The sequence below is a fragment of the Trachypithecus francoisi genome, unplaced genomic scaffold (assembly GCF_009764315.1).
Source record: "Trachypithecus francoisi isolate TF-2019V2 unplaced genomic scaffold, Tfra_2.0 Lachesis_group5, whole genome shotgun sequence".
In the NCBI taxonomy this organism is placed as follows: Eukaryota; Metazoa; Chordata; class Mammalia; order Primates; family Cercopithecidae; genus Trachypithecus; species Trachypithecus francoisi.
In genome coordinates, this window is record NW_022681470.1 from 12,399,155 (window position 1) to 12,413,779 (window position 14,625).

Genomic DNA, 14,625 nt, shown 5'->3' on the forward strand with positions numbered 1-14,625 from the left:
CCAGGTGCAGTGGCAGGTGCCTGTAATCCCAGATACTCGGGAGGCTGAGGCAGGAGAATCCCTTGAATCCAGGAGGCGGAGGTTACAGTGAACCCAGATCACAACAAAGCAAGGCTCTATCTCAAAAAAAATAAAAAGAGGTTTCACATACTGTACATAAAAGACAAGCCTCACACTCAGCACAGATGTGCATTGAATCCCAGCTCCACCATGCACTGACAGTGTGACCTTCAGCAAGTCATCTATAACCTCTCAGCCTCAGTTTCCTCCTCTGGAAAATGGGGACAATATCAATACCTTCCTTCAGAGAGTTCTGGTAAAAATAAATATGACCAATTGCTGAGAAGTGTGCTTTCTTCGCCAGGTGCGGTGGCTCATACCTGTAATCCCAGCATTTTGGGAGTCTGAGGTGGACAGATCATGAGGTCACGAGGTCAAGAGATCAAGACCATCCTGGCCAACACGGTGAAACCCTGTCTCTACTAAAAATACAAAAATTAGCTGGGCATGGTGGTGCACACCTGTAGTCCCAGCTACTTGGGAGGCTGAGGTAGGAGAATCACTTGAACCTAGGAGACAGAGGTTGCAGTAAGCCAAGATCAAAAGTATGCTTTCTTAAACTTACTTCTGAATTGTTAGCTGTTAGCCCCTTCTCCAAAATCGCATTTACTTGGTCTGAGATGGAGGCCCAAGCAACAGTCATTCTTAAAGCTCCCCACTTTAGGTAATTCCAATGGTTTGTGTAAGAGAAAGAGGGGGTGAGGGGGAGAGGAGGAGATGGGAGGCAGAGCTGGGTTGGCGACAAAAGGCCGACCACTTTACAACTCCCCAGAAGTATCACAGTTTTGTCAGTAAGCCAGAAATAGCTTTGTTCTGCCAGGCTCTGAAATGCCAGCACTCAGAGATGGAGACCTGCCACCTTCTCCAGCCAGCCACCCTGTGCCCTCAGGCGAAATGCTCTTTGCTGTGGTGCCCGCAGACCTGGGAGATACAAAGAAGACAGGGCCGTGATGGGCCCCGGGGCCGGAGTGGCTCTGTCTGCCTGGTCACTTTTTCCCTTGCTCAGCATTTACTCACCAACCAGCAGACAGTGCAGAAAATGTGCAGCCCAGCCCCTAATCCGGCTCTAAGTTCAGAATTTGCATGTGATTACCAGAAAGCTGTGGCAGTTCCCTGCATTTTCCCCTTCCCCCACTGCCCCCCAAAAGGGGACAAATATAAAGAGCTCAATGTGCAATACCACCACTGCCACAGTTCTTGAGGTTACATCACCTCACCTGTCTTTTGCATCTTGCTGGAACCAGCCCACCTCAATTACAAAGCCCAAGTGTCTGTGCAATGCAGCTGACTGCCTGAACTGGTTTGCTGGTTTAAAGGTAGTACTTGGACAGACAATACACATTACTCTCCGACTGGAAAATATGCTGATAGGCTGGACTTATAAGAAGTCTCGGCCGGGTGCGGTGGCTCAAGCCTGTAATCCCAGCACTTTGGGAGGCCGAGACGGGCGGATCACAAGGTCAGGAGATCGAGACCATCCTGGCTAATACGGTGAAACCCCGTCTCTACTAAAGAATACAAAAAACTAGCCAGGCGACAAGGCGGGTGCCCGCAGTCCCAGCTACTTGGGAGGCGGAGGCAGGAGAAAGGCGTAAACCTGGGAGGCGGAGCTTGCAGTGAGCTGAGATCCGGCCACCGCACTCCAGCCTGGGCGACAGAGCCAGACTCCGTCTCAAAAAAAAAAAAAAAAGAAGTCTCTCAGCATAAACCCATTTTTAAAAGATTATAATATCTACTAAATATCGCATACGCTATTTTTTAACCAAAAGTATTTCTTCGAAATTTTCAGTCAGTGGCTTCCACTGTACCAGAGCAATCCTTTTCCTACTTTTTTTTTTTTTTTTTTTTTTGAGACAGGGTCTGGCTGTCACCCAGGCTGGAGTGCAGTGGTTCAATCTCCGCTCACTGCAACCTACGCCTCCTGGGCTCGGCCTCCCACCTCAGCCTCCTGAGTAGCTGGAACTACAGGCAGGCACTACCACACCCAGCTAATTTTCGTACATTTTGTAGAGAGGAAGTTTCGCCATGTTGCCCAGGCTGATCTTAAACTCAGGGGCACAAGCGATCCTCCCGCCTCCGCCTCCACAATGCTGGGATTAAAGGCGTGAGCCACCGCATATGGCCTCTTTTTTAAAATAAGTGACTTTTTCTCAGAAAAAAAAAAAAGACACTTAAAAGGAATGAGATGCCTGCTTGCACAGGGTCTCTGCCCATCCGACAGTTCTTAAATTACCCTCACCAGGTGACACTGTTGGCGCCTTCCCCTTCGGCAGAGTCCTAATGAAAACTGATATCTTAGTACTTGGAAAACTAATGGGAATCAGAAATGATGATGCCCATGATGACTGCGCACCGCGTTATTAAACCTTTGTGCAATGCGTTACAAAGTATTTGCAAAGTGCTCAACAATTACTGCACTCTCAAGTCAATCATCATCAGTAAAGCAGCAGCCACGTTAATTCACCTACTCTCCGATTAGTTTATTGAATAATATGCCCCATAAAATGATTTTTGTGTGCCTGTAAAAGAGCCCCAGTCAACTTTTATGGCCTTTTCTTGGGGCCTCTCAGATGAGCTCAGACAGCAAGTCTGATGAGCGGCAGCAGCTCGGAAGCTGGGTGTTACCCCAGCCTGCCGTTTAGCAATCTGGTGGAATGAGTTAGTAAGCCGCAGTTCAGTAGAACTCCTAAGCCGGAGGTTCAAAACATCTCATCAAAAACAGCACGGTCCCACCCTACCAGCGCTCAAAACAGCAGTGTCGGGCCCAAATCTGGAAGCTAACGTGCAGAGAGGACCTTTCCAGGACGGTAGTTAGGTGCCTTGGGAGGGAGGGCAAATTCTAGAGTGCAGGCCTCCCTTGGGGGCACACCTTCCATCCGTACTAACTGGCGTGTGCAGGCGCTGCTGCTTAGCGCTTCGCACGGAGAAGCGCCCCGAACCCACCAAACGATGCGGAGCCAGGGGCAGCGAGTGACCGGCGGCCCTCAGTCCTCCCCTTCCTTCTCCTCGCCCCTTTTGGGAATGGCAGGGAGTTTCCTATGAGAAATGCCGGCAAGCAGGACAGGATTCGGACTACCCCAGAGCCGGAGCCTTCTCCCTACATTCTCAGCCCTAGGGCCGGACCCGCCCCCGCGGCTGCCATCGCCCCTGGCCCCGGGGCCCCGCGGGGACCACTCCGCCAGGTGAGCGGCGCCTGAGACTCACCTGCGTGAAGTACAAGTTCATCAGCGTGAGGGTGAAGAACTGCAGGCACACGGGGAAGCAGTAGAGCAGCCAGAAGACGAAGGGGCTGAGCGAATTGGCCGCCACGAAGTCTTTGAAGTAGAAGGAGAAGAGGACGGTCCGCAGGGAGGCCCAGAAGAGGCAGAGGAAGAGGAAGACGCTCTGGTAGCTAAGCCGCTTGTGACGGTAGCGCAGCACCAGCCAGAGCTGCACGTAGATGAACACGAAGAGCAGCGCGTAGAACACGGTGTAGACGACGGTGAGGCCGAGCTTCACGTAGGGGGGCACGGCCGGGGTCAGCGTGGGCGGCAGCGAGTCGTTGCGGGCCGGATCCCACGGCGGGGTCTCCATCGGGCCGGGGGCGCTGCCGCGCGGCCGGGGGCGCTCTGGCCTCATCGAGGCTCGCGGCCGCCGCCGCCCCCGCGGGGGTCTCTGCGCATCGCGCTCCGCCCGCAGCCCCGAGACTGGAGGAAAGAAAACAAGCCGCACTTCCTCCCCCAGCACCACATGATTCACTGGGGCGGCCTTTGTCTGCGATTGGCAGCGCCGCGCCCGCCGCCCCCGCGCGCCGACCGGCCCCGCGCGCCCCCGCCCCGGCCCGCGCGCCCCGGCCCGCCCTCTCCCGGGCGCCGCGCGCCTTCCCCCCACGAACCTCGGCCCGCCCTATTCTCGCCACTGCGCGCTCCTGCAGTGCGCGCCCCCAGAGCCGCGCGCCTCCTCCCGGCCCCTTCCCCATCCTCAGGGCCGCGCGCTCCCACACTGCGCGCCCCCAGAGCCGCGCGCCTCCGGCCCCCTCCCAGGACCCCTCCCAGTCCCAGGGGCCGCGCACTCCCGCACTGCGCGCCCCCAGAACCGCGGGCCTCCTCCCCGGCCCCGGCACCGCCCCGCGCGCCCCCAAAACTTCCCAGCCGCGCCCGGCGCTTCGGGGGATCTCGCTCCTGGCCTCGTGCATTCTGCTGCTGATTGCTTGTTTTGCAGAAGTTAATTCCTTTATTTAAAAACAAAAAATGTTTTTTAAAAAAAACTTTACAAGTCCTTTCCGTCCCCCTCTTTAAAAATAAAACTTTACGACTCTGTAGCTATGAACTGGCCGGCGTCTGGAATGACGTTAATTTCTAAATGCAGAAATGCCAAAGACAGGGTTTGTGTTTTTGAGGTCAAATTTGTATACTCAGAGTAAGGAAACAGACGGTGCCTGCGGCTGCTGCCTCCTTTCGGATGCAAGCTGGGCTGTTTTCTCCCGGAGAGCCTCACGCGCTCCCAGCGCCTCACCTCCCAGCGACGCAGCTGGTGCCGGGAGGCGCGCGGGCCGTGGGGCAGTGGATGGAGCCCACTGGGCTTCAGAGAGAAGTGGGGCAGCTGATGGCACACAGCCTCCCTTGTCCAATCCAACCCATTCCGAAGGAGGGTCTGTCCCCGCCGCCCGAGAGCCCTTCCCTTTTGCTGAGCAGCTCGCTCCTCGACGCTGTACCTGGACTTAGTTTTTGCCCCGGGGCACCACGCCACCCTTGTCTTGGGAGAGCTGGGGAGTGCTCTGGGAAAACAGGGAAAGCCGAGCTGCCCTCTGGAAACATTGCTGGGCAAGCGTTTCTGGTAAACAGAAGAAAGAAACCCGGATTTCCGAGGCTCCAGTAGTTGTGATTTCTTTTCTTACTCCACTTCGTGTCTAATTGTGTGTTCTTTTTCCAAAAGAGGGCCTGGCATATCCAAAATCCACCCTGGCTTTTGCTCAGAATTACTTAGTGGCTACAGCGCACCCAGCGTATTCCAGGTGGTTCATTGGGGCCAAGTGTGCCTTTGGCGTGGAGCTCCTTTTCTAGTTTTTCGATCTTTTCCCTCTCTTCCTATCGCTATTTCAAGAGGAAATATGGAATTGGTCTCCGCGCCTCTGGTCTCGTTCCCCTCAATCCCCGTTCTGAACACCGCGAGTGGAATGATGGAGTGATCGTTCTAAAGAACACCTGGCCGCTTTACTCCCGGGCTTAAATGCCTTTCCATTGCTCCTCATAGTTCTGGGGATAGAGTCTAAACTCCTACCCTAGCTTACCTCCCTGGCTTATCTCTTCCAAGGTGTTAAACAGTGTTAACACCTCCTGACTCTCCTTCCTATCTATCCATGAGGGTGTTTCTTCCTGCAGAGAGCCTTTCCAGAACTCTCCACCCACCGTACTCTCAGGATTAGGCTAGGGTTTCACCTGTGTGCTTCCCCATCTCCTTGCCTAATTGTTGGTTCCCCCCTACCCCCCGCCCAACACATTTATGTGTCCTTATGATAGAAACTATGTCTTGTTTACCAGTATCTCCCCTGGCACACTGGAAAAAATCCGCATACATTTTATTATACTGTTTTATTATACTGAAGAAATATTGTTTGTCAACAGAGGTCCAAACTGGTATTTCTCCCTCCAGTGTGTGCATGGATTCTACCTCATGATCCAAGAGGGCTACTGGCTCCCTAGACATTGAGTCCACATCCCAGGCCAGCGTCAGGAGGAACAGGGGAGACTAAAGAGCCCTTGTTTCTCCTGTTTCTGGAGCCTTCCCAGAAAGACCACACAATGCATCCACTTTTAGCTCATTGGTAGGACTTAATTACCCTAGTAAGCTGGCTACAAGAGATTGGGAAATGTAGTTTTAGTCCCCAGGGCATTGTACACAGCTGAAAGTCATGGTTCTGTAATTACGGATGAAAGGGTGAATGGATTTGGGAAAAACTAGCCATCTTTATCATGCCTTCAAAGCGGACAAAAAGAATGCCAGATGGCTACAACAGTTCCCCTTTTTGACTACCTAGTATCAAATGTGTTTCTTATCATCTTTACAATTCTGAAAATAAGGATGATATACAATAAAGATGCTCCCACTTTATATCCCTTGTACAATTGGAAACTATTCCAAGCCAGGTGCTTACGCCTGTAATCCCAGCACTTTGGGAGGCCAAGGCAGGTGGATCACCTGAAGTCAAGAGTTCGAGATCAGCCCGGCCAACCAGGTGAAATCCTGTTTCTACTAAAAATACAAAAATTAGCCAGGTGTGGTGGCACATGCCTGTAATCCCAGCCACTCTGGAGGCTGAGGCACGAGAATCACTTGAACCCAGAAGGCAGAAGTTGCAGGGAACCGAGATTGCACCACTGCACTCCAGCATGGGCCACAGAGTGAGGCTCCATCTCAAAAAAAGAAGAAAGAAAGAAAGAGAGAGAGGAAGAAAGAAGAAGAAGAAAAAGAAAGGAAGGGAGGGAGGGAGGGAAACAGAAAAACACATTTTCTCTTTCCCCGCAAAAGGATCATCATTTTCTGTGTCCAGCTCCAAGCCCAGGAGTTCTGGGTGACAGCCATTCCTCTAATTCTATCACTATCTCCTCTCAACATTCTGTATCTTACGGACTAAATTATTAAGTTATCCATCACTAGTTTGTCCTATATAAAATAGTAGAGGAAAAAAATGTAAAGGAAAGGAGAATTCATTATTAGGTTGGCACCAAAGTAATTGTGGCTTTTTGCCATTCAAAGTAATAACAAAAACCAAACTACTTTTACATCAATTTATGAAATACACATATATGATACAGCAAGAAAAAAATATAAGTTAGAGTTCTTGTTTTTCTGACTGGTCCTAAAGCTGTAATTGGTATTTATGACTGCTCTCCTTAATGGACATTACAAAATCTCCCTTTCCCTTCATCAGGAATCTCAGCTAGTCAGGGGTAGCCCTGATTTCTGAGGAATCTAATCTCGTTAATGTTTGCCACTGGACATGCCAGTAGCAAGAGGCACTACCATGACTGAATTCTTTCTATTCACCTTTTTATGCTCATCATGTAACAGCAACTCTGCTTCCCCTTAATAGTTACTATCATCACAGCTAACACCATCATACTATTTTTTGCAATACATCCACTAGCATGAGGAGTCTGAAGTAGGCAGGGTCTCAACTTTTATTTCAATTAAACCACACTTGAGCCGGGCGCGGTGGCTCAAGCCTGTAATCCCAGCACTTTGGGAGGCCGAGGCGGGTGGAGCACGAGGTCAGGAGATGGAGACCCTCCTGGCTAACATGGTGAAACCCCGTCTCTACTAAAAATACAAAAAACTAGCCGGGCGCGGTGGCGGGCGCCTGTAGTCCCAGCTACTCGGAGGCTGAGGCGGGAGAATGGCGGGAACCCGGGAGGCGGAGCTTGCAGTGAGCCAAGATCGCGCCACTGAACTCCAGCCTGGGCGACACAGCGAGACTCCGCTCTCAAAAAAAAAAAAAAAAAAACCACACTTGAATCTCCTGGGGTAGAAGAGTTCCTCCTTGGTTACTAAGACCTTCAAACTAGCCAAGTGTACAGGCGAAGGAACAGGAAACACAAAAATTTGCAAGTAAGTCATTGCGTGTTAGCGAAAGGCATCATTCTCTTGGTTCCTGTAGCCATGTATACTGACTGCCAGGACAAATAGCACTATATGCCGGGCGCGGTGGCTCAAGCCTGTAATCCCAGCACTTTGGGAGGCCGAGACGGGCGGATCACAAGGTCAGGAGATCGAGACCATCCTGGCTAACCCGGTGAAACCCCGTCTCTACTAAAAAATATAAAAAACTAGCCGGGCGAGGTGTCGGGCGCTTGTAGTCCCGGCTACTCGGGAGGCTGAGGCAGGAGAATGGCGTAGACCCGGGAGGCGGAGCTTGCAGTGAGCTGAGATCCGGCCACTGCACTCCAGCCTGGGTGACAGAGCGAGACTCCGTCTCAAAAAAAAAAGAAAAAAAAAAAAAATAGCACTATATGTCAGCTTTGGGTCCCGAAGAAATTCTATGTATTATAGGATACCAATACTACCTTTCTGTGCACTGTTGTCCTGCAGGCACAATAACTAAGTCTACAGTCAGTTATTCCACTACTGGATAAGGCCAGCTGCTACTTGAGGGACAGAAATTCGCCCACCAATTTCTTCTTTTAGTATAAAGTGAGGTCCTTGTTCAGAGCAATGTTGTATAGGATACCATGATGATGAGCGATGCGTTCAGAAAGTCCCGAGTCAGTAATGCAGGCACAGGGGGCAAAGAAAGTCAGTCCAAGTTCAGAAGCATTGTCTATTACATCGAGCACAAATTGCTGATGTCCTACATGATTAAAGGTCTATGTAATCTGCTTTCAGGTGGCTATCTAGGACTTCTCCTGAGTTTGGTACCTCTTGGAGGACTCGGAGTTGGCTGGCGATGCTCATGAAAAGCCAAGTCAGCCTTGGTGGGGATGTCCAGATTGTTACAAAATGGATCAATCAGTCCCTACCTGCATGGTCACTGTGTCCATTAGCCCATTGAATAGGCAGTGGGCTAACTGGGGGCAGAAGACATCTTCCATACCAGGACAGGTCAGTGTGTCCACCTGAATGCTGAGAGTCTCCAGTAGAGCTGGGTGTTTTGGGGAGCCCGACTTGGTGGCTTGATGGATCAAAATAACATGCAGCTTGAAATGGGCAGCTCAGACTGCATGGTAATCTGACTTCTTGATGAGACATTCAGTCTCTTTCACAGCCCAGGAGCAAGCCAACTCTTTTTCTCAAAAGAAAAATAGTTAGTTGACAAATAAGGCATGTATGTGTTCCAAAACCCTTATAATTGACGCTGTGATTCTCCTAACATTCTCTTGTCACAGGTAATGTACACCTCTCCAATCTGCCATTGACACTTTGAGCACCGTTAGATCCACTGAGTCACAGATGACAAAACAGATGGCATTGCAGCCTGAACCAAATGGAGCATCTCGTCTGCCCTGGGCCTCTTCTCAAAATTAGCTCCCTTTTGAGACACCCCTAAGTGGGTCAGAGAAGCACACTAATGTGACAAATGTTACTTCTGTAAATAGGACCTCAAAGCATTATGCTTCTGTTTCCTATTTCCGGTGTAAGGTGTAATATCTCAGCCTTCATTTTGGAGGAGCTATCTCAACCTAGACTCCCTGAAATGCTTCCGTGAGGTCACAGGCCCCTGTAGACTCATGAAATTTACATGTCTCTTACATGCCTAGAATAACTGCCATCCCTGCCTTGTAGGTCCTTATAGCATGATGTCATTAATGTAGTATCACTGTGAGGTCCTGAAGAACATTAAAATGATTAAGATTTCTGAAGACCAAATTGTGGTGTGGACCAGAGTTGACCTAACCCTGAATGAGATGGGAAAGCATCCTTACTAGATGAGACAAAGTGGCTTTTGGAGTTCTTCACTTATTGGGAATGAGAAAAAAAACATGTTCCTCCAGGGGCTGTGTGGGCTTGCTGTAATGAAGTCACCACCATATGAAGCTTGTGATTACCTGTTTTATTTTCCAAGACCCCTCCATCTGTGTACCAATTGAGCAGTTAGATGAAAAAGTGATGGGAATTTACCACTTCTTTTTTTTTTTTTTTTTTTTTTTTGAGATGGAGTCTCACTCTGTTGCCCAGGCTAGAGTGCAATGGTGTGATCTTGGCTCACTGCAACCCCTGCCTCCCAGGTTCAAGCAATTCTCCTACCTCAGCCTCCTGAGTAGCTGGAATTACAGGCACCCACCACCACGCCTGGCTACTTTTTTTGTATTTTTAGTAGAGACAGGGTTTCACCATGTTGGCCAGGCTGGTCTTGAACTCCTGACCTCAGGTGATCCGCCCGCCTCAGCCTCCCAAAGTGCTGGGATTACAGGTGTGAGCCACTCTGCCTGGCCTTTTTTTTTTTTTTAAGATGGAGTCTTGCTCTGTTGTCCAGGCTGGACTGCAGTGGCATGATCTCGGTTCACTGCAACTTCTGCCTCCCAGGTTCAAGCAATTCTCCTGCCTCAGCCTCCCAAGTGGCTGGGATTAGGAATTTAGCGCTTCTTTGGCATCCAAGTTTCGGTCTGAGAATTGGATGTGGGTACAACACTCTCTGTTGGGATGGTGTAATTCAGACCTAGGGAGTTTTTATTTTGTTTTTGTCAACTATATTAAGCAGGCCCATAGAGGACCGCCCATCTCATTTGTCCTAAAAGCTTATATCCAATTAGTTTCTGCCAAAGATCTTTGATGTGCAGGCAATTCTGACTGTCAGACTGGCCATTCTCAGACTGGTCATGATCATCATGCCTTCTATTGGGATAACCTCTCCCTTACTGGTGGTTGTGCTGCCATTGACCTCTGGCACCCAGGATCCTGGCAAACATGAGGGAGTCCACCCCTCTCCAGCAGCTCTCAGTAGCATCCCTGATGTACAGAGTATAGCCATGACAGTATTTTTGAGATATACTTCTCTCATCAGTGTCTCTCTTGGCGCCTTGACAAAGGGAGTGTCTTCTGGTCCCTCTCCAGGGACCAGTTAGGGGATTGGTGAGTGAGATTTGCACAATAAATCCACAGCAACAGTCCTATTTCCTTGGATTCCTGCTTCTACATTATGCTGGATAATTTCAGGCCTCTCAGCTTCTCTTGAATGATGTGGGCTGCCATTAATTCTAGGTTTCATTCAACTAATGAACCAGACAAACAGACCCCTCTCTCTGCTCCAGGAAGCATATTGAACTAGAATCTCTTGGTAAACAAATGTTCTTTGCCTCCTAGTCTGGTTTAGCACCCTCAAAATCCATTCCCACATGTATTCCAAAGACTTTTTTTCCAGTATAAAGAGCAAAGTCTTGTAGTTACTTTGGTGTGTAGTTCTCCATCTAGGGTTGGTTTTATAAAATGAGGGATATATTGGTATCTAGTTCAGTCTTTGAAAACAATGAGAAGTGGGAGATACAAGGCAACTTGACTTCCTCAGGCAAGAACCTTATAGTTCTTCCAGCAAAGCAAGAACAGCCTCCTCACACAGGGAGAAAGGGCTGCTTTCTGTGATAAGGGGAGCTTTGTACACTCAGTCCTCAGTCCCATCTGTCCCCATTCTCCATCCCCTGATTCCAGCTCTTTCCAATCAGTCCCCAAACTATCACGTAAGAGACCAGAGGAGGCTGTGCATTTAACAGATGTTGAAAATCAGAAACCTGGCTCAGTGCGGTAGCTGACGTCTGTAATTCCAACACTTTGGGAGGCTGAGGGGGGAGGATCACTGAGGTCAGGAGTTCGAGACCAGCCTGGCCAACATGGTGAAACCCTGTCTCTACTGAAAATACAAAAACTATCTGGGTGTGGCTGTATGTGCCTGTAATCCCAGCTACTTGGGAGGCTGAGGCAGGAGAATCACTTGAACTGGGAGGTGAAGTTTGCAGTGAGCCAAGATCATGCCACTGCACTCCAGCCTGGGCAACAGAGTGAGACTGTGTCTCAAAAAAAAAAAAAAAAAAAAAAAAAAGGAAGAAAGAAAGAAAGAAAACCAGAAACACACAGGCTCTCCCTTTTGGCCATGATTGTAAAAGATGAAATATTTTTTTGGCATCATCATTGAAAGTCATCAAAAGTCCTTGGTTTTCAGACTGTGTGCCTTGAACTAGAATTTCAGCCCTTGCTATTCACTTCTCAAGCTATCCAGCCATTAGAATCAACCACTTTTGCCCACAGCTCTTAAATTCTTTGTGTCTCTCATACTGTTGTCTGGCAGCATCCCTCTGTTTCTGAAAACTTTAATGTCAATGGGATCTTCATTGTACTGGGTTACCTTTACCACTGATGACAACAAATGACAATTTATGCCACGAACCATCTTAACACTATCTCAATTTTCATTTTCCTCCAGCTCAACCAGACATAATAACCAAGCTCAAATTCTCACCATTCTCTGAGAGTATGTGGCTGCCAATACTTCTGGTGTCTATTTCTATATTTCCCGGAGTTATTGGTCGCAATCAACAGAAGTAAGATTTGGTTAATTTAAGCAGTAAAAGAATTCATTGAAAGGCACATTATGTAGTTCACAAAATCTTCAAGATTGCTGGAGGAACTTGGAGATTAAGAAGAAGGAATGATACCCAAAGCAAGGCTGCAGGACTGGTTCTAGAATAACATCACTACCCCTACCACTGGCTCTGATACTAGTAGTTTGCCCCACAGAAAATACAAATGCTAGACACTGGAAATTGCTTGTATCCGGCAAGAAGAAAGTTGTAAGTGTCAGAAAATCTGGTTAATAATAGATTAATAGTAAATGTTTGTCTTTCTTACATATCTAGATGTCAGTTGTTGCAAGCATTGATTCAACCATTTAAAAAATCTGTCAGGGATCCTGGCTCTATCTATCTTTCTTCTCTATCATCCTTAGCATATTGGCTATAATCTTCAGAGTTGTGCTCTCACGGTTGCAAGATGGCTGCTCTAGCTCCAGCCACTACATTTGCATTCAAGGCAGAAATTGGAAGAAGACAGAAGGAGTGACTCCTATATCAGGAGGACAAGGTTTTACCAAAAAAACCCAAGTCAGGCCTCCACCTATATCTTTCTGGCCAGAAGTGTGCCATAAGCTATCTGGAGCTCTAAGGGAAGCACTCAGTTGGTATGTCCAGCCTCTATAGTAGGGACAAGCAAAGGGCAGAGGTTACAAAGGGTTTTGGATAAGTGAATCCCTCTGTAGCATAGATTATGCAGTCCATGCTTCCTTAAGTCACAAGCTTCCAATTCAAAGTCTGGAGCAGGGGCATTTGATTAGCAGAGCCTAGACCACGTGCTGTCATCTTAGCAGCAAGAGTGGCTGGGAGCATGACTCCCTGGCATCTGCCGCTTCTGTGGAAGCTTCCACTTGGTTCCCTTCAAGTGGGGAATTTCCCAGGTGGAGAAAGGGAGTGCCCAGGCTGGAAGTCCAGATGGGGACAAATACCTTTTCCTACTGTTACAGATCTTCCTAGATTATGTTATGCATGTTGTTAAAAGTTGAAAATTGTTCCGGCATGGTGGCTCACACCTGTAATCCCAGCACTTTGGGAGGCCAAGGCGGGTGAATCACCAGAGGTCCGGAGTTCGAGACCAGTCTGGCCAAAATGGTGAAACCCTGTCTTTACAAAAATACAAAAATTAGCTGGGCATGATGGCAGGTGCCAGTCATACTAGCTACTCGGGAGGCTGAGGCAGGAGAATTACTTGAACCTCGGGAGGTGGAGGTTGCAATGAGCCGAGATCACACCACTGCACTTCAGCCTGGGTGACTGGGCGAGATTCCATCTCAAAAAAAAAAAAAAAAAAATTGAAAATTCACGTTTTGGAAAATGTATATCACGTTTGCATGAGATTATTTTTTTTATTATCTGTCCTCAGGAATTCTTTTCTACTTCCTTTTAAATATTTAGGGAGTAAAAAGAAGGCAAGCGGCCGGGCGCAGTGGCTCAAGCCTGTAATCCCAGCACTTTGGGAGGCCGAGACGGGCGGATCACGAGGTCAGGAGATCGAGACCATCCTGGCTAATACGGTGAAACCCCGTCTCTACTACAAAATACAAAAAACTAGCCGGGTGACGAGGCGGGCGCCTGTAGTCCCAGCTACTCGGGAGGCTGAGACAGGAGAATGGCGTGAACCCGGGAGGCGGAGCTTGCAGTGAGCTGAGAGCCGGCCACTGCACTCCAGCCTGGGCAGCAGAGCAAGACTCCGTCTCAAAAAAAAAAAAAAAAAAAAAAAGAAGGCAAGCTAAAGATGGAATTCCTGGTTTGCAACTTGGCTAGTCTCTGAGATCAGGCTACCAACAGGCGTCTCTTGCAGTTCCAAACCTCCTACCCTGCCTCTATACTGCTCAGGACTCCAGGAAACCCCAGTGTGAAGCTCCTCCAGTTCCACTGACAGCAGCATGTGCGATACCCCTCCCAGAGTTTATTAGATAAAATCCCACTGGGGCTACCTGCTTGAATTAAGATCTGGTTTGTAATTTATGACTGGAGGGATGAAGACAGTTTAACACAGATTTATGGTGATAGTTGCAGGACTTGGTGAATTTACTAAAAATCAATGACTTGTGTACTTGAAATGAGCGAACAGACCCCTCCCATACTTCCTGCCCAATAAAACATGTCTGTCTGTGTTCCGCTTCAGAGGACTAGAATTTCCAAGGTGGCAAGTAGCTCGTTTCAACAACCAAATCCATGCTAGTATTTCCCTGGGAAGGAACACTTTGTACTGTTTGGTTCTGCTGATTCCGGCTATAGAAATAAATTATCATTAGGAACCATATAACCAGCCGTAGCCTGCTCAATCTAGAATATTAATAGAGGCCCCCAGAAAAAACACACTAGCCAGAAGGAATGTCAGTCAACTAAGGAGGGCAGACCCCTTAAAAAATGGAAACCTTGACCTAATAGCAGAGAATCCCATCATCAGGCTGGACTTATTCATATTCATAGTTGTACATTGTTAGAGGAAACCACCTCAGCAGTTACAGTAGAATTCTAAAAATTCAAGCTTTGAAAACTTAGTGTCATGTGGCTCTCAGTCTCTGAA

At 48.6% G+C, this 14,625-nt stretch overlaps 1 protein-coding gene across 1 annotated transcript in view; it reads right to left on the reverse strand.

The window, feature by feature from the left end:
* Window positions 1-3,886, reverse strand: part of GPR137B (G protein-coupled receptor 137B) — a 75,778-nt gene extending 71,892 nt beyond the window's left edge. The window contains exon 1 of the mRNA XM_033198281.1: window positions 3,265-3,886. Coding sequence (XP_033054172.1) covers window positions 3,265-3,678 — 414 coding nt within the window. The 5' untranslated portion in view covers window positions 3,679-3,886. The remainder of the gene's footprint in view (window positions 1-3,264) is intronic.
* Between the last annotated feature and the right edge of the window lie 10,739 nt (window positions 3,887-14,625).